The sequence below is a fragment of the Agelaius phoeniceus genome, chromosome 9, assembly GCF_051311805.1.
Source record: "Agelaius phoeniceus isolate bAgePho1 chromosome 9, bAgePho1.hap1, whole genome shotgun sequence".
Lineage (NCBI taxonomy): Eukaryota > Metazoa > Chordata > Aves > Passeriformes > Icteridae > Agelaius > Agelaius phoeniceus.
In genome coordinates, this window is record NC_135273.1 from 20,916,618 (window position 1) to 20,938,047 (window position 21,430).

Here is a 21,430-nt window from a genome sequence, read left to right on the forward strand (position 1 = left end):
GTTGTATTTCCTTCACTCCATCACTGTAAGAACATCTTATAAACATTTTTTCTTACTAAAAATTTCTACCAGCACACAGTGTTCTGACTTGTTGGAACCAATGTTTTATTGGTACTGTAGGACCAAACACAGCCTCATAGTCCCAGGGTATTTAGTAATAATTGGTAAAATTCAGAGTTTTGTACTTTTCACAGTTCTCTCCATATCTGAAAGAAGATGAGACCCTGACAGACAACCACCTTTGTCAGCACTCCCAGAGCTGGACATGAGGAGAAGGGGAGATGAAGACTTTGCAGTGTAATTCCTTGCTAATGATTCTGTCTGATTCCCTAAACTCTGCTCTTCAGAGAAGTGCTGGTACATTATTTTTTTCAAACAGAACAGGAACACAGGCCCCCTTTTGCAGTTGAGCATCTTGTGTTTGGAGATGCAGAGGGCACCAGCACATGTACAAGAAAGGTTCTGGCCTCACACACCTGCAGCCATCTCCTTGACAAAACACATCTGCATGCCTAGACTGGTTTCCTAAAGGTGAGTGCAGTTCTTGCTGACAGTGAGTCGTGGTGATGAGCTGGGCTTTCCCCTGCTGTGGGAGCCTCCCTGCTGCCTGAGGTCCTGGGGTGGGCAGGACTTCTTCAGTCACACGTGGGAGGCAGTGCTGGGGTCAGGACTGGAGCTCTGACACTTCTGTATGTCCTAGCTCAGGAAAGGTGTCAGCTTGGGATGTTACCTGTCAGTTCTAAAAACAAGATTTCTTCTACAAGTACAGTAACTGAAGGATGCCATGTGCTGAAACACAGAACACTGGTTCTTCATAGTGCTGTTTTATCTACTGTAATTTTAGAAATTCAAAATGGTTGTTTATGGCCAAGTTTACTCTAATGATATTACTGAAGTTACAGATAGAGACTGTATGCCCATTTCTTTCCTTACTGACTTGCTGCCAGGGTTCAGATGAATTTCCCCTCCTCTTTCCAGACTGATCATTTTTGTCCCAGTATTTGAAATTTTGACTAAGTGACTTTGCTTCAGATGAAGAGTAGGAACCAAAGCCAGAACCTACTCATTAATTTGTAATGCAAACAGGTTAGACAAACAAAGGGTCTCCAGTATCCCATCCTTAATTAATACTGACCAAATGCATGGTTTGGAACCTGATAGCTACTCTGGAGTATGTATTGGTTTGGAGAGATGGTTTTGTTGGTGTATAACAAGAAGTTCAGTCAGCTTTGCTCTGACTGTTGAGCCTTTGAAATATCATAAATAAATACCTGTCCTCCATTTAAAAATAAGAACTATGAAAGGGACCTTCCCTATTGTGCTATTCATGGCCTTGTAAAACTCTAAGCAGCTGCACAGTGCTCAAGTTCAGTAAAGATATAGCAAATAGTCATTGATGAATAGTGTATCAGATGCCTCCTGCTGAAGAGCACCATGAATTGTTTACAAGAGCATGAACATTTCATAAGGTGAGACGTATTTGCAGTGGAGTTCCCTTTATTTCAGAACATTAAAGCACACAACCATTAAATACACTTGACACTTCTACTGTGCTATCTAAAAAGCTACGCTCAAAGGTACACACTGCACAGACCTGGTGGCATCCACTTCGAACAAGTGGAACATTAAATCAAAGCAAAGGCTTCACATAAAAAATAGATCTTGCTCTCTGCAACTGTATTCTTAAAAAAAATGATGGGGATGATGGGATTGAATGGAAAGAAAGTGGATTACTGAAGCAACAATCACCTCCCAGATTTAATGCAGGATGTTATTTTTATCAGCTCATCTGCAGCTGGCAGAAATGAAAGCTGATTAAGGCAAATGCTTCTTAAGAAAGGCGATTTCTTGTAAACAAGACAGAAATTATTTTTTACTTCATCAGAAGCTTTTTCTGGAGTGACACTTGCAATGTCCCAGGCCCTGGGGGGGACCCCTGCCCCTCTCACTGCTGCTCTCTGTTTCTGAAGGGATTACATGTTGCTTTGTGGAATGCCAGCTCGCAGCTGGCTGTGGATGGAACTGAGCTTTCTTTGCAGGTGCCTGCAGCAGCAAAACATGCCACCAGAAGACTTTTCCAGTGGCCTGTCTGGCCTTCAGAATGTGCTTGACCTCAGGGCTTTGGTATCTGACTGGCAGTGTAGTGTTTGCAACATTCTGTGGGTTGCCCATATCAAACTATTCACCAGCACAACAATTCAGTAAAAAAAGAGTGAAAGTGTAATAGAAAAAAAGTACCTTATTTTAAAGCCATATTAAGAAAAACTAAGCTATGCTTTCATTTTAAGAGCTGCTGTGCACAAATGCTTTGATCCCAAACTAATCAGTGTCTATTAATTAATTGGCACCTAACCAACATAAGTCACTAAGCAGTCAAGTTTTTTTAAGGGGAATTTCCTCTTAGCATCTTCTCATGTCCTGACTTGGAATTTTCCTGCTTTTGTAATGTATTTGACACCTTTAAAAGGCTTGTATTTTTCTCCATACATGTCTAGGCGATTCACTTTCAGTCCTGAAAAAAGACAGAGACAAGTACAAAGTTAAAAGCAGAATGCCAGGAATCACAGCAGTCTGATAGAAACCTGGCTGTCTTGAAAGCACATTAGGATTGGTTAGGAAGCTCGTTTTCCTTTCTTTCACAAGTTCATCTGGTTTGGAGTGGCAGATGAGAATGTTCTTGTCACCTAATCATAGCTGTCTTGGCAGAGCAGCACCTTGTTTCTCTTCTACTCCATAAGCCAACATCCTCCTTCCAAGAGATGAACTATGGAACAACTGAGTCTATCTTCCACAGCTCCTGTACACTGCACTCCTTTCCAATCGTGGAGATGAAGCAAAGGACAAGTTTTAGAATTCTTTTCACTCCAAGTCATAATTGCAAGAACCAGCAATGCCTCTGCTATTCCTTGAGGAAGGCCAGTAGCTATTAAATACCTACAGCTTCAGGCTGTTCTGTGCTTTCTCACAGGTCTGTTATCTTTGGTGTCCAGCCACTGGAGCAGCTGTATCTTGTAAGATTTAAACTAGTTCAGGAGCAAACTGCAGGATTCTGTTCTTACACAGGAGCTGTTGTTTACTCCAAATAGTCTAGGGGCCAAAAAGACCATAGCTTGGTACCTATCCAGAGAGGTACCACATCTACTACCACCAACTCTCATCAACTGTCTTCAGTCATTCTCCTCCTCTGCCTCTCTGTGAGTTCTTGCATTGTTAGAGCCTTAATCCTGCAAAGCTTGCTTGGAGAAGCACTTTACACAGGGACAACTCACATGATTTAAGTGTTTGCAGACTGAGGCCTTGTCTGCTTTAAATTTACTTTTGCACTTACCCTATAGACTTAATTCTGCTTTTACTTGCAAATTGTTTCAAAGATGAAAAACTAACGAGCTCCAGAAGGAAAGAATAAGAAGGGCATTCTTCAAAATTAATGCATTCTTATGACCACTAGAAATAGCTTTAGTGGTACAAGGCTAAAGCATGTCAGGAGCAGCACACTAAATTATCATGCATCAATCTTCACTAAAAGGATATGTTTGCATGTTGAATGCACCAGTCAACAAAGAAAAATCCATTCTTCTGTATACTTCTCCCAGTCTTTCTGGAGCAAAACAATTGGGAATTCACAATTCCCAGCAAAGAAATCTTCCATCAAGGATAACTGTCAGGTTTGGGTAAATCAGACTTTATCATTTTGATGAAGCTGACTTCAGACTGCACCTCCAATTAAATGATTAACAGTTTCCCACTTCGTTTCCTACACCAGATCGTTCTGCCAGCACCAATTTCATGTAATACCCCTCCACTCACCTGAAATTGCAAGCTGTTGTATCTTAAACTGGATGTTCAAACTTGGGTTCTCCTCTGGCTTGGGGGCTCCAGACTGCAGGTTCACTATACCCTTCAGGTTTGGTAGCTTTTGAGGGGTAATTTTGCCCACATCCCATGTTAGCACCTTGTCAGGAAGGAGAGAATAGTAGTAGTAGCATTCTAGGAAACAACCTATGAGGTCAAGTTCATGTCCAGCTTTTCGTTTGCAGGCTGGGTACCAACAGAAGCCTGGGAGCCCTGAGAATTACCTCACTGGCTGGGAGAGGGCTCCTGTAGATATGGGGTCTTTTTTCTCACCCTGTCAGTGTGGGTCTATGCACTGAGAACATCTTGTTCCCTTTGCTAAGGATAACTGAGCCTGATGTCTGTTTGGGTCAGCTGGATCCATGAAACCGACAGTAACCAGCACAGGGAGCATAGAAACAAACACAAGAATGAGGAGGGTAGGAGTAAGGCACTGGACAAAAGGAGATTGTCTAAGCCAAACTAACTTTCTCAAGGCTCACTTGTTTGCCATTGATTCCTACACTCATTGGAGAAATGTGGAACCAAGCAGGCCCTTTACTCACTCACACGAGGTGGTTCGTTTGTTCTTACCATAAAGTCATAAATGCAGAAAGACCCCAATTCTCTGTGCTTTTAAAAATTTTTGCAGTTTCAATTCATCTAGTTATCCCAACTCTTGATAAAAACACAGTAAAATTTATTTCTGCAGAGAGTTTTTTTTTGTTGGTGCTTTTCTTTTAAAAAGATGAAGGTCTATTGTTTTTGAAACAAAATGCTTCTTGGAGACCTTTCCCTAACAATTTTAATGAATTGCTGACTGAGATATTCCAAGGGCAGCAGAAAGCTCAGAGCAGGGTATTAGAGCCAGCAGAATGGTTTGGCTCAAACTGCTTTGCAGCAAAATGGCTCCTGGGTACTAAAAGGCTTCAGGAGCTTTATGAAATTTATGTCTCAAACCCCAGATCAGAGGCAAGGAATCAGGAGCCCAACACATGTTTTTTCAGACACTTTATTTTCCTGTGTGTCTATAGGCAGATCTTTTGTAAGAGAAATTTTTTCTCATCTCCTGCTCCCAGTTTTTCTGTCTGCCCATTTTCAAGGCTAGTGCATTTTCTTTAGAAAAATATGTTTCCACAACATACATGCAAAATATAGCATGGCTGAAACTATTGGCAAAATAGTGCTGCATCCACTAAGGAATGATATTAGTGGGTGAAAGAGCAGGGTGAAAAGAGAGGGAAGGGAAGGAAAAGGATACTATCAAAGTCAGAAATCACAGCTGGTGTGTATCTAAGTTTGAAAAAGCAAATTTTAAAGGTAAATTTTTAATTCATAAACATATGCTGAACAGAGCTCTCTGACAGCTGTGGAACACTATTCCAGTATTCTGCAATAGGGGTGACTTTAGTAATGCCATCCTCAATATTTAAATAAATAAAAATTCATGACTTACTTTAGTAACTGGGTCAAATGTATAGCTGCCTTGTGTAGCAGTGAGGTTCATGTTAAGCACGGCCTTTGGCATGTGAACTGTCATGACTACTCCTTCTACTGTTTTCCCCATATTCTGTTTTGGTCCAATGGTAACATCAAATCTTCCTGAAGAAGTATTTTCCTTAAAACTGATCATGTGCTTCACATATACAGGAATTGCCACCAAGCTGAAAAGAGAAGACAGTAGTTGAATGCATCCTGGCTACTTCTCTGCTTGAGAAATCAAAGCACTTTCTCATAAATGGGTCTTGTGTTTTTGGAAGGTGTTCAAGTTAGAACTGGTTTGTTTCAGAAGTGATAAATGAAGTGATACTTTGGTCTTCAGCATCATTGCTGAAATGATTTTATCAGCAGAGAATAACAGGAAAAAAATATTTTCTTTCTTTTCGTCCAAATACCTTGTCCTATTCTCTCTTCATCTGGTTGCTGTTTTGTTTTTTTTTTAAAGTAATCTCACTGAACCAAATCTCAGAAGAGCCACTAGTCAAATCAGGCTTTAGTTTTCAAAATCTGAAGTTTGGACTTTTTTGCTTTAATCTCTTCATGAGGCTTAAAGTCCTCCATGTACACAGAGACTTACTCATAAAGCATCTAGCACCAACAACAGTTACTAGAATTGAATAGCCCTATATCATGTGTGATTTACTCCCCTGAAAAACTATTGCTGAGTATCTGCAGGTCAATGAAAAATGGTTTTCTTCTTTGAGTAGGGACAGAGCAACAGCTGAGACAAAACCCGAGCACACACATTTCAGAACAATGCAAATTCCCCCTTTACAAGGAGGAATGTGTTCCTCAGGTGGAAAGCAGCAGTGCCTGGATGGAAACGCACTTCTGGGAACTGACGCGGTAGGAGATGAGCCTGAAGTTGCCATCGGGGGGAATAAAGGACAGGACCCGCTCAGACTCCCAGCGCTTGAAGCGGATACACGGATGGAAGCTGACGTCATCCAGCAGCCGTGGGTTCTGGAAGGAGTGCCACAATGGTAAGTGGAATCTCATCACGTACCAGCAGTTTGAGCCAGCTACTGAACTCTACCCATGTTTCTTAGACTCTGAGTAGCCATTATCAGACACGTTACTGTGCTAGATGGATTTCTGATCTGACCCAGTACAGCAGCTCCTATGAGGTATTTTTATGTACACACAAAAGCCATTCCAACTACTGAACAATGCAGCTTCTACAATATAACTTGTTACTTTGTATGTGTAGCACATGAAATGGTGATAGTGATCTTAAAGTTGTTTAACTCTGATCACTAAGAAAAATAAACCCTGAGCAATTAAGATTCCCAAATATAGGCTGAATTTACCATGAAAGACAGAGAAAGATCTGGCATTCCTGAGAGCTTAATACACGAATCAATAACACCTTGGATTTCTGCAAAGACTGTGGAACCTGCAGAGAAAAACAAGACACTTGACTTAACATTATTATGAAAGGCTTAACAGATGTGGTGAAGTGCAGCTAGAGGGCACAGATTTGCACAACACTCAACAGCCTGCCAAGCCCAGCTAGGAAAGGTCATTCCAGTTACCTGTGTCCTGGGCAGCTTGCTAAAATACATGAGCCAGAGCAAACAGCCTGTTCCAAACTGGTTCATGATACTCATGCCAGCTGTTACACAGGACTTGTACTTGATGTGCTTGAACTGGTTGCCAGCAATAAGCAAATAAGAATTTCATAACGCACCAGCTCTGAATCTTTTCTTTCATCCCTGTCCCTGGTCTCCAGAAAACTAGCAAGTGGTGTAGTGGTGCAAGGAAGTTGAAGCATATCAAAACAGTTAATGTCAAAATGCAGTAAGTTGGTGCTAACTTTGGCTTTCACAAGTAAAGGATGTTTAACAATGAAATTAAATATTCGTCTTGATGTTAAATAAATCTATAGCAAAAAACCCCAAACTCCAAAGCAAGAGTACCAAGCATTTTACCCAGGAAATGCTCATTTCCTGAAATATCTTCTAAGTATAAGAAGGCATAAGCAGGATGCTGGACTAATTAATTAACTCCACATGCAAAAGTAATTTTAGAAGATAGGTAGAAAGTGCCTTATCTAGGCAAGGGAAAGGAGAAATGGTGGCTTTATCCTTTGAAAAGAAGTGATCCTGTTTCAGGTTAAAGCAGTCGACCATATCCCTAATGAAACAAGATAACCTCCCTATTCTAGGGGAGCAACCTTATCTGCCTTAGTCTTGGTGAAGGCTATAAAGAGGGGTTCTTGCATTGCTGGTCCCCAAGGGAACAGAGCAGAAAAGAGTAGCTATGACTACTGCAGCAGATCCTCAGTAGGAAATTGAACACTCAGTACACACTGATTTGGCCTGAAATACACACAGAAATTCACCATGGTACCTTCTCAGACTAAGCACTCACACCACTCCTGGAAATCCTAAGGAGCCAGGACAGCAACACAGTCATCAGAATGTTCTATAAGGGCCCTGTAAGGGCCACCTTCTTTTAGCTTCAAGATGAGAAGAGTAAGAGCTGCACAATGGCTTTTTATGACTCTCCACTTCAACAGTGGCCAAAGCATTTGCTGAAGTGGTGTACAGAATCAAACCAACACTGACACTGCTACAACAGCAGCACTGAATGAATAATCAGAGGTTTTCTCCCTGCCCCATACCACCACAAAAAGGTCTCCTGCAGTCTTCACCCTTGCTACTGCTGGCCCCAGTACTGAACAAAACAGAAGGTTCTTGCCCTCAGCTTTGCAGTTTTCTTTTTGCATTATTTTTTCCTTTCTCTTGGCATACAAGTTATCAGGTTCCTCCTCAAAGTTAAATCTCAGAATAAAGACTTCTGTATTTGAAAATTATATGTTTCATTCACAGAAAAGAAAGGAGTATTATTATGCTTCATAATATCTGGCTCCTTAAATATAAGGAAAACAACATTGTGCAACTATTTTGCACCAAGTTTAGCTTGCTATCAGAAGAAAGCTAATGAAGGATTTTGTCTTGCTCACTTGAGGGCCTTCAAGGACTACAGTACATTGTTGGCAGGAGCAATAGGAGATAATTTTCTCATCACATTTCAACTACTTTTTTTCCCATTTATATTTGTTATGAGATAATCAATTTACAAACAGAAAACAGACTTCTTGTGGATGTTCTTGAAGCAGCCCAGAGAATGATGCTGTTTAAAGATGAACTGAAGAAATACACTTAAGCTCATCATTTTAAATTGAATATTTCTACCTAAGATATTAATGCATGTATATAAAACATATGCAAAAAAATAAGAAGGTTGGACTATATTCTCTCTAAAACATCACTAGCTACATGTAAACACACTTGAGAGACAAGTTTCAGTTTGCAAGGCATCTTACCTGATTTGTCTATAATTGCATCAATTTCTTCAATGACATCAAAATAGGCCTCGTTGTTTGTGTATTTTACTCCTGCTCTGCGCCAGGGAATGTTGGATAACTGTCCAGTGGGAAGTGTGTCTCCCACATTACTACTGCCTTAAAAATGAAAAGGAACTTAAAATCAGTAATTAATTACAAAAGGAATGTTTCAACTGCCAAAACTAAAAATCAGGGCAAGCCTTGCCCCAGGTACTGTTGGCTAGAACCTGGACCCTTCAGTGTTATTTGTGAGGTGACATGAAGGCACTGGAGCCATGTGTCCAGACTTAACAGCTTTCAGACTACATCTTGCACAGCAAAATACAATACTCAAGTCAGCAGGAGGTTTGAGTGGGAATAGATGTGGGGCTAGATCTTCTGGAGAATTTCATCACTAATTCAAGACAAGACAGCTCCCTGTGAGGGCCTTAAGCCTACTTCCCCCTTCTCCTAAGAGTTTTAGCTGGATGACTTCAGGGCTGATTAACAGGTAAGGGTCATTAGCAAGAAAGATGTGTAAGAAGCCTTAGGGAGTGCTCCTACAATCTTTGCTTGGAGCTGGTGTTAGGCTGAGGGTCTCACCCTTGGTACCCATCTGAGCTACCCTCTATCAACATGACAGCCATGTCTATACCTGAGCATGTGTCAAATCGATCCAGACCCTGGCCCAGACTGGACTTTCTGGCTTGACCTGTCCCATTCTGATGGATGTTACTGGCAATCACTGAGCTGTAGATGACCTGTTAATCATCTGATCCAGTCCCTGACCTGTTGCCTCAACTCCTGGGCTCCCGACCAATGATACCACTGTCCCTGCCTGCCTTGCTCTCACCCTTGCCTCCTGCTTCTCAATACCACCCAGCATGAGTAGAAGGCTTCCTGAGTTATAAAGTAAATTGATGATACTTTAAAAAGAAAAAGAAAAAAATCTATTCACTTCTGGGGCTGATGCCAGAATCCCAGCACAGTGGAAACAACTCCCTCTGCTAGAAGTAGGTCTTGGGATAGGGCCACAGCTCATGCTGACTTGTGCCCTTTAGCACAATGAACATGGTGGTGTGTCCTGCCATATGAAACAGCTTCACTGAGAAGCTGGTGGCCAGCAGGTATCATTTCCACAAAACCTGCTTGGGCAAGCCCTAGCCTGGCAGGCAGAAAGCAGAAGTTTTAATTCCTTTGAGCTAGTAGAAGTAGTTACTCAAAAAAACCCCTTCCTAAAGTCCACCCCTGTATATGCTATAACTCAGGGGGGAGTTATAACTCATTTCTTCACTCCCACTGCATCTCTGAAGAGGAGCAGTTGCTGTCTGTCCCTCAGCAGCCTTGCAGGGTGCAGTAGTACTGCAAAGCCAGGTAGATAGGAGACCTCTCAGGCTGCTGTCTCCACCTGCTCAGTGCTGAACTGTTGACAGTGACAAGATGCAGGCTGCCTTGGGCAGGCACTTTAGGCTCCTGGGAAATTTTAATAAGGTTTCAGATAAAACACTTATTTTCATAAGTGTAAATACTAGCATTCCAATCCACATGTAAAAAACCTATCTAAACTCCAAATAACAGAAATGAAAACTGATGAGATTTATACTCAGAGACTAAACCATACCTACTACCCTAAAGAGCGGCTCCTCTGAGCATTAGGTGTGTGGCCTGCAGCCTGACTAGTCCCTTCTCTAACACAATGTACCAGTGACCGTCTCGCATCTCTCTGCCCACGTGACACTCATGGCTCACCTCCCTTGCACCCGCTTGCCAGACAAGCAGATTCCACCAGCTCAGCTGACAGACATTTGGCTTCCTCACAGCAAGACAGACCCATTTACAACAGCCCAAAATCAGTTGCAAAATCAAATCCATATGAATCCATGTGCTGCTCGGTGCTGGGGGCAGGGTGGGAGATGAGGACAGGCTGTTTGCTTCCCTCCATGCTATCTATTCCCACCCATCAAGGATTTATTACATAGCTATTATATACCTTTCTATATGGATTTCTTACAAAATGCTTAACCTTCTCCAGTGCCCCTCAGTTATTCAAGGCTTGGGGTGAGCTCTGTACCAATCCCAGAGCACCTGTCTCCAGTATGTCCTGACTGTGTCCTGAGCTGCTGCTCCTGAGGGACTTCAGCAGCTGTGGCTGAACCAGGCGGTGCCTCTGAGGACAGCAAAGGGGCGAGGCGTAAACTACAAATAAGGAGGCACTTGTTTCATTCAATTCCTATTGATGAGAAGTGGCAGGACAGTGCCCTCACCTTACAGATTCATACCAATATATTATTTTTTAGCTAATTTTAGAAATTTAGAAATGATGGGCCTTTTTTTTAAAACAGCCTCATTGCTGAAATGACATATTTTCATACCTGTGATGGAGTTGACAACAGAGCGCAAAATTGTGGGAGGCTTAATCAGCTCCTTCAGTATGTTAGATTCTGTTGCCAGTGGAAAGCCATTGTCTAGCATTTCTTCTAGAAGTTCATACACAATTACTACATTGTCCTTAATTGCCGTCTCAGAACATTCGCCGAAGTAATCCTAAACAAATTCAGAGATTACAAAAGAGAGGATTTTTATTCCTGTTAGAATGCTTTGCAAAAGGAAGTTTGTTCAGTTTTTTCTTACAGAAACCCTCCAATATATGAAGTCATTTTAGTGCCTAAACTGACTATTTCTATAGTCTGATAGCATCCTATTGTTAATGTTATATTTATCACCTAGCTGAAAATAAATACAAGCATGAACAGTGAAATAATGTAATGTGATGTGCTACTGTTTATGTTACAAAGGTCCTACTAGTTGTGAACATTAACACATCTTCAATTACAAGACTCTTGTAAAATAAAGGTACTATCATTTGGCAATGCTCAATCTTCACAGCATTTCCTTTATAGAAAGTATCTGTGAAATTGGTTGAGAAGTGGCTTCTTTGCAGACCTTTCCTCACTACACAGTGCACGCTGCCCGACTACATACTCCTCCTTCCCATCTACATAACATTAATAGTACAAAAGCTTACAGAAAAGAAACCCAGCATTTACAAAGTCAGATTTGGGTTCTGGTGCTTGTGAGTGCACAAAATAAACCTCTTTTGTCCTTTGTACTCTATAAACCTGTGCTTGACTTAAAAATTGCAGACAGAAAAGTCACTCACAGAAGGGTTTATTACCTTTCTCTAAAAGAAGTTTATGCAAAAAAAAAAATCCCTTGAAGTCATTTTAGAATAATAGAATCGCAGAATGTTAAGGGGTGGTCCCAACCCCCCCTGCCATGGGCATGGACACCTCCCACTAGATCAGGTTGCTCAAAGCTCCATTCAATCTGGCCCTGACTACTGCCACAGTTGGGGCATCCACAACCTCTGTGGGCAACCTGTTCCATTCACTGTTTTACTACCCTCACAGAATAGAATTTTTTCCTAATATCTAGCTTAATTTTCCCCTCTTTCAGTTTGTACTCATTTCTACTTGTCCTATCACTACAGTTCCTGATGAAGAGTCCCTCTTTGGCTTCCCCGTAGGCCTCCTTCAGACACTGAATTTTAAAATCATTGAATGGTGACAGACCTGGAAAGTATCTGCTACTCGGTGCAGAAATTCAATTACAAAGAGTGGTGGCACTTCTGTCTGTATGACAGACACAAAGAAGATTTTATCCCGATAGATGCTGATGAGGTAGTGGTGTGGAGTTGAGATGACAGGAGGCACATTCTCAACATCAATAGCTTTCTCCTGAGCTTCGAAGAAATAATCGCAGACAGACTGGCTCACAACGCTCTTCCAGTGCTTCTCCAAGAAGATATCACCAGAACAGTTTATAAGAAACAGGCTGTGGATCATTTTCTGTTGGAAACACATTAAAAGAAGTTAAAATAAACAAAAGGATATGTGGATTGACATTTCATATCCCAGATTCCCTTTCTTTCGATGGTTATTCTTTATTAAAATGCACTGTGAATTTAGGAAAAATATCTACTTTGTTGCTGTTCTTTGAATTCCATTTTCTTTATTTACAAGAACATTCCACAAAAAATATTTGCCACTGGATTAAGTCGTTAATGTATATCATAATGCAAGCATGAAGAAAGCACCCTCATTTTCCACTTTCATCCCTATCTGGTATCTGCAATTTATTTATTTAAGAAAAGCTGACTCCCATGAGCTGGCACTCGCTCAAACGTGTTTGCCGACATGAAAGAGTTCCTTGTACAGAAGTTTCCTATGGCAGCTGGCCTGGCAGTTGCCCCCTTAACTTAGAATTGCTCTATCTTAAAGATACAGCTCTTTAGCTTGTCAGCTTTCAGCTGTTGAACTAGAAAAGTGCTTTTTACTTGCTGGCAGATTAGTCTTATGGTCTATGCCAAGCTGCACTTGGGTAAAGGGTTGGAATTCATTAAAAGTACACAAAACTAGCCATTTAAATCTGATTTAATGGATAAAATTGCCTCAAATGTGCTTGGCATGCATGAAATATGTTTACATAAAATGATTTCCACTTAAAAACTCACTTACGTAAAAGGGGAGTATGAACTTCAGGTAAGGAATGTAACTTTTTTCTTATCTCTTTAAACATTTACAAATAACATGCCTCAGCCACTGATCCTTCATTTTATTCATGGGGTGAGAAGCTTATGTGCCTATTAAAAAAATAATTCCAAGTCTATTTCTCAACTTTCAATGCAATAGTAAGTGAACTAAGTAGTTGCTAAAATGAATAGACTATTATCTCTGGATCTACAAATCCAGAGAGGAGACAAATGCTGGCAAACTTGAGTTTATCTCTTCAGCCTTTACATGAGACAGATACAATGCTTTGGCTGACCTGAATATAATGATCCTCTTAAAAATAAGTTAAAACTTGGGCTTAGAAAACAAACCAAACTGTAACCCCAGCAGCTTCTGAAGGTGAAGTTAACCTGGTATTCAATGTCAAGCATAAATTCATCTGTAGTTGAAGAAGCTGCTTCTGGCATTGGCTGTTCTTCCCTTCTGCCTCTCAGGTATTGATTTGAGTAGGTCTGTGGCTCTGCAATTATCTACATTAAGAAAATAGTCTAGCCAGAAATTGACCCAGCAAAAGGAGCTGCTGGTCAGACCAGCTTCCTAATGCAAGATATTTCATTGCCAGGGAGTGCTAGAGCTGGCACAGGGCATGTGGTGGAAATGGGCAGAGAACAGCAGTGGAGATCCAGAATTGAAAGTTAGCCTTTGGAGGAATTCAAACATGACTGGAAAGAGACCAGACAATTATTGAGTGTCCACACCTTGAAACAGGAAGACCACCATGATCTCTGCATGTCCAACAGAAGCCAAAGACACCTACCAAAAACCCATCATAGCTGTCATTAATGTTACTATGTTTGCCTAGGATATTGTCCTAAAACACAGATAAAATTTGCTCCTCCTCTGTTAACTCTGGAACACTAAAAATAGCATGGAAGCATCTAGATGCACATGGCCCAGTCCCACAGAGATTTTAAGAGTATAAACACTGTATGACTAAATCTCATTCCAAAATACTGGAATAAGCACTTAGATCCACCCAGAGCGAGCTTGTGTTGCCATGTCTGAATCTGAACTACCCAGAGTAGTACTCATCTACCAATACACTTGTAGCAATGAAAAATGGTCTGGCCTGCCAGATGTTCACAAAACAAAAGTATGTCTCCCAAAGCTCACCAAAGACAGTGAAAAAGGACAGCTCAGGAAGGTTGTCAGCATGATATTTCCCTCCACCTAAGTCAGAAGATGTGGGAAGAGAGCCAAGATCCAGCTTTTCAAATTCTAAACTCCAGCTGCTCCTTCACAACCATGACAGCAACGTGCTCATCTTCACTGGGGCCATGCCAGGTCTCAGATACCTCCTGCCAAGAGCATGCTGTCTTTGGTAGCTGACAAAAAAACCCCAATAGCCAAAAGGTGGACAAAAATATTCATCTAAGCCAATAGGGAATGTAAAGGGAAGTTCTTTTAGAAACTGTGATTGCAAATTTGCTTAACAGTGGGAAAGGAAACAAAGCTACAAAGCGCTATTGCATGTTTCTACTATCTCTCTCCTGGACCAAATTAATCTCTAATTTAGTTAGTTAAAAAACCAGAAAATTTTAATACTGTGAGCACAGGATTTTTATAAAGGAGCCTTGACACAATTGCTTTAATCCAGCTCTAGTAAACATGTTCTGAATTTAGCCAGCACTGAACATTAAAGCCTTCCAAAATCTCCTTGACAGTCACACAAGGGTGGCAAGTATAATCAACCACTGAATGTCAGTATTGTTCGACACCATGGCTGCCCACACATACGAAGGTGCTCAGCTGTAAAGCTTAGAATAGATCTCTGTACATTTTAAAATCGATTCAATAGCTTATCTGCTAACAAATATCAGACCCATTTCTGATTAAATGCACACAAAACTGCATCTGAGAGTCCAGTACAAGCAGCACTGGTAAGACTCCACTTGCAGAGGAGCTGATCCACAGCCTGCTCTGGAGGAGCTATGTTGGACAGCAGGCAGCTTCCAATGATTCGCTGACAAAGAGTATCAGACACGTGTGACTGTGTTTGTAGTGCTTCTGTTAACATTCATCCAGATTCTATTCATCTACAGATCAGAAATGTCTGCATTTGTCACAATATACTTTTAACAAGCACAGCTGTGCAGCAGACCACACAATCACAGCAAGCACCAAATGACTGCAATAGCAGGGCCCCTTCTTTTGCCCTAAGTTCCACTGAGGATATTAGACCATGACTTGATATGCAATCAAGGGAGGGCGTGGGTAGCCAGAAGGGGAGGTAGCACTTGGCCAGTGTCTTCCTTTACTCATCTGCCCCAAGCTGCCTGGGTACCAGCTGTGTTCATAGGAGTGTTTGTGTGGCCTTGTGGTGAACCAGAGTAGCAAACAGATCCAGGGGACCACGCCTGGCAGATGACAGCTTTGTAGTACCTATGGAATATGAGCAGTAAAATCCCCCCTGGCTGCCTACCCTATCTTCTAAGTAGGAAGATCAGGATTACTGAATTTCCCATGATACATATTCTGCTTCTAGAGTAAGACTTCCCTTCAAATCCTCTCACATACTCCTTTCTTCCTTCACAAGTTTTAGCAGTATGCTAATTTGCTGCTAATTTGAAGTGCTCTGGAAAACTGAAGCTCTCTCCTTGCAGCCTAAGTGGAGAGCAGGCAGCTCCAGAGGCACAAGCCCTGCCCTGTCAGTCAAGGGGCAGCTCAGCTGGTACACTTCCCAGAGCTGACTAGAATAAAGACACTCCTAGAGCACTGGGGACATCAGTCTATTATACACAATGCTCAGTAATTTGATTTATCCCATACACTGTCAAACAATTGGCACCAGCTGATTAAAGACACATTTTAAAACTGGTAACACTACAAAAATATCAATACAAGATATATAAACTATTATTTAACAAAAATTACTTATATTGCTCCAAGTACTGAAGATTTTTCCCTGTTACTCTATTTTTGAGTGCCAGATTTCATTTCAGACATGTAGAGATCCCTCAACTAATTTTGCAGTACCTGACTTTTTTGTCTCATCAGAACATGATCTGAAAAGCAAAAAAGATTGACAAATGCTAAACATAAGAAATCAATCCAGTAACATTAAAATTCCTCACACCAGTCAGTCAACAGCAAAGTGTGTTAAGAGCTGCAGCACTTTGAGGGTAAAGGTCATGAAACAAAGTTCCTAAGTTTTAAAAAACAGTAGCAAAAGTACATCACCAGAATTCAGGAATCATGAGATTCTTCTCCATGTAGTAGTGTACACAGACACCACTTTGAGATGTCAGCATAAAACCACTCTATGTAAGGCACTGAAGATCTTTCTAGGACTATTCTATAGGACATGCCTCCCATCTCTCTGCTTCTAGTCCTCCCTAAGAGCAGACTGAAGGTGTACATTGATCATTATTTGCATCCAGGCCAAAGCAAAGTGTTCAAGCTCATTTTCAGTAGACTGACAGCCTTTCATATTACTGCCTGACTGCAAGGCACCTTACAGGCTCTGCAGAAACAAACAGCTCCCTGCAGTTTTGCAGTTTCTTCTCACAAACTTCCCATCCCTCATCTAACATGCAAAACTCCACATGATTCATCTCAGTCATTTCCATCCTACCAGAATCTGAAGTCCACATAGAAGAAAAACATATTTTAACTAAGATGCCTTCAATGAGCTCTTTCCACATCTCTAACTTTTCTTTTGACTAAATCTGGATTTGCAATGTTACTGATTTTCAAATTCTTGGCACGGAAACATCTGGACTAAAGGCACAGCAGGCTCACAAGACAAAAGTGGAGCTCACTGGCAAGAGAGAGAGGCTGCGAGCATGGGAAAAAAGACTGATTGCACATGCTTGTCCTTAGCTGCAATTAAGTACTTCAAAGTGTAATTAATGCAGAAATACTGTCAACAGCTGCTTTTTCATAACACTGAGCTGAGTTACATACAAAGCTCTGAAACCACGAAGTGAGGAATCAATCACTGACCTCTGCAATGCCCTTTATAGCTAGTACTAATTACTGAAAATACTCCAAATAGGACCATCACTAGAAAAGTATTGCACAGCTTCAATGTTCCCTGAATTAGGCATAGCTGCTCTGAAGGGTGAAGAATTAGTGGTGGTAGACTGTATGAGTCTCTGTTATGTATTTGTGGAAATGAACTTGTAGTGACAAGTGAATGGAAAGTAATCAAATGCTTAAAGTAATCTGGAGAAATAAGCTAAAATAGGCAGTTCTATTTCTATTGAAGCTAGTACTTTTGTCACAATCAGCTAGTCAGCACTTTAGCTTTTTCCTATAAATTCAATATATGCTACAAATGTGTTCCTGACCTCCCCAACCCCATTCACTGGCTTTCAAACCAGCAAACCTAATAAAGAGAAGTCCCATTAAACACCTGAACAACACTTTCAAGACAGCCAACACGGCAGCTCTGAAATATTGTTTAATTGGCAGGACCAACATGACACATCATTAGCAGCTATGATTCAAGTTGATAAATCTGTAAGTCTCAGGTTTACTAAAACATGAATGTTCTGTAATTTCACAGGGTTTTTTATGCTCCTATTATTGTTTGTGTGTTTTAATGATGCTGCTCAAGTGTCATGAATCTTTTTACATATAAGATGCTCACAGCTTAGGTATCTACACGTCAAAGTAAAAACATTTTTGCAATCTTTTTTAAGAACTGCTTGTTGTCCCCCTCTGTTAGTCAAGCAAAACTTCATATCTACTCAACACCATGAAGTGCTTGTGTCTGTACAAGTACTCAGACATATTTTATCAGCAAGATCATCCCTATTAAAGACTAAATGCTTTGCTTCCCAGATGTTCAGCATATATTTATTTATCTTTGCTCTCATTTCAAACACTGTTAGTAACTTTCTGAAATTGTTTTTAAGAGGAAGCAGTCCTTTGAGAATACTCTAAAATTGACTTAAATCAGTGTTTGGTATCCATAACAAAATTTGCAACTTCCTCTGTGCTTTTACCAGTAGTTATTACAGCCTGCATGAGAATTTGTGCAGCATTTAATCTACTGTCTGATGAGCCATCCAATAATACACTTGCATGGCGCCTCTGTTCAGTTTAGTTTCAGTATAAATCTTCTAACTGCTGGCAAGAGTTCCGTCTCTTGTCAACAGAACAATATTAGATTCTGAATAATCAAACAATATTTGATCCTGAATAACTGCAGTTCCCTTTGGGACCTGCAAGAACAGAAAGCTTTGCTGGAAAAACAAGAGTTTCTTAGGAAAAAACCCACACCAAAACAATTAAAAATTCTTTGCTAAAACTGCATTTTCCCATGGAGATGGAGCATTTGAACACAACTTACATGTGAATCAGTAGCTTTAGGACTACTAAGGGACAACTTAAGAAATTCATCCTCTGAAAGCAGGACAGTGAATAGACAGGGCCAAATAGAGCGAGTATCAGTTCACATATCGAGTGTCCATAGTATTTTCAGGAAAATACTGATAACTAGGCTCATATTCCAGCCAAACCATGAAGAACTCTGAATGGACAAGGCAGCAGGATTCAATCATAGGGATATCAAAGCCCCAAGTCAGCAGCTCTTTGTGAAGATGTTTTCCACCATGCTTGCCCAGTTCACTCCTGCAGTAAGTCTGACAGGCCAGAGCAACAGTGCTTCCAGCTTTACACTGCTGTCCTTCACAGGCTCTCTCTGAAGAGGCACTCAAGGTTCCAGAAAGGACAGTGCCAGAGCCATGCACTACTGAAACACTCCATCAGAGCCAGCAAGCATCACTGGAACACTGCTGTGCATGGCAGCCCTTCCCAACGTGTGTGCACTGTCCCAACCAGTCCAAACACAGAGGGCAGAAAGAAGGCACATAACCTCTTGTACCTTCCTTCTCCTCCAAGAGGACAGAGCAAAGCAGCACCCTAATTTTTTTATCCTGTATGAATGAGTCTCATGGATACTCTTATTCTAAGCAGCTCCTGTTAAAAGGCTGCCTTTCATACATTATGTTAAATAAGCATAAAAAAGATTTAACTTATCTTCACTGTATTCTTTTAAGCTATATGTGGAGCTGTAATTTGGGGGGAAATTAAAGGGATATAAGAGGAAGGAACTTCACATTTTAAACAAATTTTAATTTGGTTTCTTGCCATTATTACAGCTGTAAAATGACACTACCACTCATCTCCTACTGTTTAGCCTTCTCTACCTCAAGGACTTCAATTTCTGTTTTCTGAATCCTCATGGCAAGGTTTTTATTAAAGATTCCTCATGAAGGAAATCTGTATATGAGAGAATAACTGGGATTTAGCTGGTGCATAACTGTCTTGTACAAGAGAAAAATTAATTTCTGAATAAATCCAGCAAAATTGATCATGGAAGCACATGGAGTATTCATAAAGTTTGATTTGCCATTTGCAAGGAATTTTCAGATATATGCATACAGGCAGTAAAGAATCTATTTGTCCTTTTTTTCCCCCAAAAAAACCCCAAGTTTGCTCGTGTTTTTGAGTTAGCATGCAACACAAGACATTTTTTTACAGAGAAATATCACTCAGATATTTCCTCTTCTTTTTTTTTTTTTATTTTTTCTTTAACAAATAAATGAGAAGCTATGTATGATTCAAACCCACTGGAAATTGCCAGGGCAGAAACATTCCCATGGTTGACATAGTCAGTTATTTTATAAAACATTGTTTCCATCATTTTACTCCTTACATGAGTAATTGAAGTTGGTTTTGCTTTTCTTGTAAAATACCTTTTCCTCTCCAATACTGCAGTCTGCCTGCTATGAACACAATTTTTCATCATTTAGGTATGATTTTTTTGCCTGGTTGTTTATAGAAAAGCTACACTGAATGGTGATGCTATTCCTCCAGTTTGATTAACACTTAATGGGTATGAACGATTCATCATATACTGAAAAGATGGTAAGTGCATTACTAATTCACAGCAGATTTGAACTGAAACAAAAGAAGACAAGCGTCAACCTCCACTCAGTTACCACTGGGTACTGAACAGGGCAGGAGCGCTGTGCAGTGCATAGAGGTGGATGGTAACGGGTTTATTCCCAGCGCATATTATGTGGATCCGCACTCACAGGGGCCCTTGCTAATTAAGCAGGAGCAGCCCGAGTGGCAACACCGTGGCTGAGCAGGGCTGCTAAAGATGGACCCAGGTGAGCCAGCGCCGCTCCCCCGGCCGCTCTGCCCCTCCCGGCCTGGCCTTGCCGCGGGCTCTACATCGCCCCTCCGCAGGCCTGCGCTGGCTGCCGGACAGCCCGGTGCCCGATCCCTCACGCTGCGCCTCATCTCGGAGCGTGAGGGGGCAGATCCGCCGCTACCGGGCTCGGACCCGACCCTACCGGGCGGTTCCGCACCTCCGCCAGAGCCCAGAACAACGGCAAGGGGGGGGTGGTATTCAAACACGGCAACGATTTTGTATTTAAATAGACACCGAACAACGGAAACGGAGGCGAGTAAAGCGGAAAGTCTCAGATTTGCGGGGCAGACTCCCGGTACCACCACTGCCGGGGATGTCGCCCCTGTCCGACTCCGGCCAACCAGGGCGGCCGGGACCGGGCACGGGCGGCTCCCGCCTAGTAGGGATCCCGTCCCCCCGATCAAGGGCAGCGCCGCCCCACTCCCTCACGGCCCGGGCCCCCCGCGCCCCACGTACCTCCCCCGGCCCGGCACGGCCCGTCCCGCTCCCGGGACAGCGGGGCAGCGGCCAAGATGGCGGCGAGGCCCGGCAGCGGCGGCGCGGGGCCGCCCCCCGGCGGAGGCGCGGGCGGCCGGGGCGCTGCCTGCGCCGAGCGCCCGAGCGCGGCCCCCTCCCTCCCCGGGCCCGCCGGCCCCGCTGCCACGGCCTCCCTCACCCCCGGTTAGCACCGCTCGGCCTCGGCGGCCGGCAGGAGACGGGAGTGGCCCCCGGGCGCTAAACCCACCCGGGCCGGAGCCGCGGCAGCGCGCGGCTGGGCAGGGACGGCGGGCGGCGCGGGCTCCGCTCCCCGCCCCTTCAGGCGCCCGGCGCGGCCGTACGCTCGTCCCGGTGCCCCCGCCCCCCGGTGGCGGTGCCGGCGCGGTCGGCGGGGCGGATCGGGGCCGGCGGGCGGGCCGAGGGGAGCGGAGCGCGCCGCACGCCGCCCAGCGCGAAGATGGCAGCGGGGGAGCCGCAAGCCAAGAAGCTCAAGCTGGAGCAGAAGCAGCAGCAGCTGAGGTAACGGGCTCCGGGACGGGCGCTGCTTCG

General features: G+C 42.6%; 2 protein-coding genes across 3 annotated transcripts in view; one reads left to right on the plus strand and one right to left on the minus strand.

Annotated features, from left to right (window-relative positions):
* Positions 1-1,479: 1,479 nt before the first annotated feature.
* Positions 1,480-21,256, minus strand: AP3M1 (adaptor related protein complex 3 subunit mu 1). 2 transcript variants are annotated; one of them, XM_077183231.1, is made up of 9 exons: positions 21,129-21,256; positions 12,235-12,510; positions 11,035-11,206; positions 8,663-8,800; positions 6,642-6,727; positions 6,161-6,294; positions 5,288-5,495; positions 3,808-3,952; positions 1,480-2,512 (listed from the first exon to the last, which is right to left on the minus strand). In XM_077183231.1, exons 2-9 carry the CDS (start codon positions 12,505-12,507, stop codon positions 2,412-2,414), a joined length of 1,257 nt encoding a protein of 418 aa, XP_077039346.1. In that variant the 5' UTR covers positions 12,508-12,510; positions 21,129-21,256; the 3' UTR covers positions 1,480-2,411. The 2 variants fall into 2 exon arrangements, with proteins under 2 accessions (XP_077039346.1, XP_054493276.1); XM_054637301.2 differs by lacking the exon at positions 21,129-21,256 and adding an exon at positions 20,861-21,013.
* Positions 21,257-21,266: 10 nt separating this feature from the next.
* ADK (adenosine kinase) overlaps positions 21,267-21,430 on the plus strand; it is a 268,379-nt gene continuing 268,215 nt past the window's right edge. Inside the window, exon 1 of the mRNA XM_054637303.2 lies at positions 21,267-21,400. Coding sequence (XP_054493278.1) covers positions 21,339-21,400 — 62 coding nt within the window. The 5' untranslated portion in view covers positions 21,267-21,338. The remainder of the gene's footprint in view (positions 21,401-21,430) is intronic.

Excerpts from the sequence above, each read along its gene's own strand:
- AP3M1 (XM_077183231.1), bottom strand. The coding sequence starts at position 12,507 with ATGATCCACAGCCTGTTTCTTATAAACTGTTCTGGTGATATCTTCTTG. Across the intron at positions 11,207-12,234 it reads GAGTAGCAGATACTTTCCAG|GATTACTTCGGCGAATGTTC; the intron begins GTCTGTCACCAT and ends GAATTTGTTTAG. Across the intron at positions 3,953-5,287 it reads CATTTGACCCAGTTACTAAA|GTGCTAACATGGGATGTGGG; the intron begins GTAAGTCATGAA and ends CTTCCTGACAAG.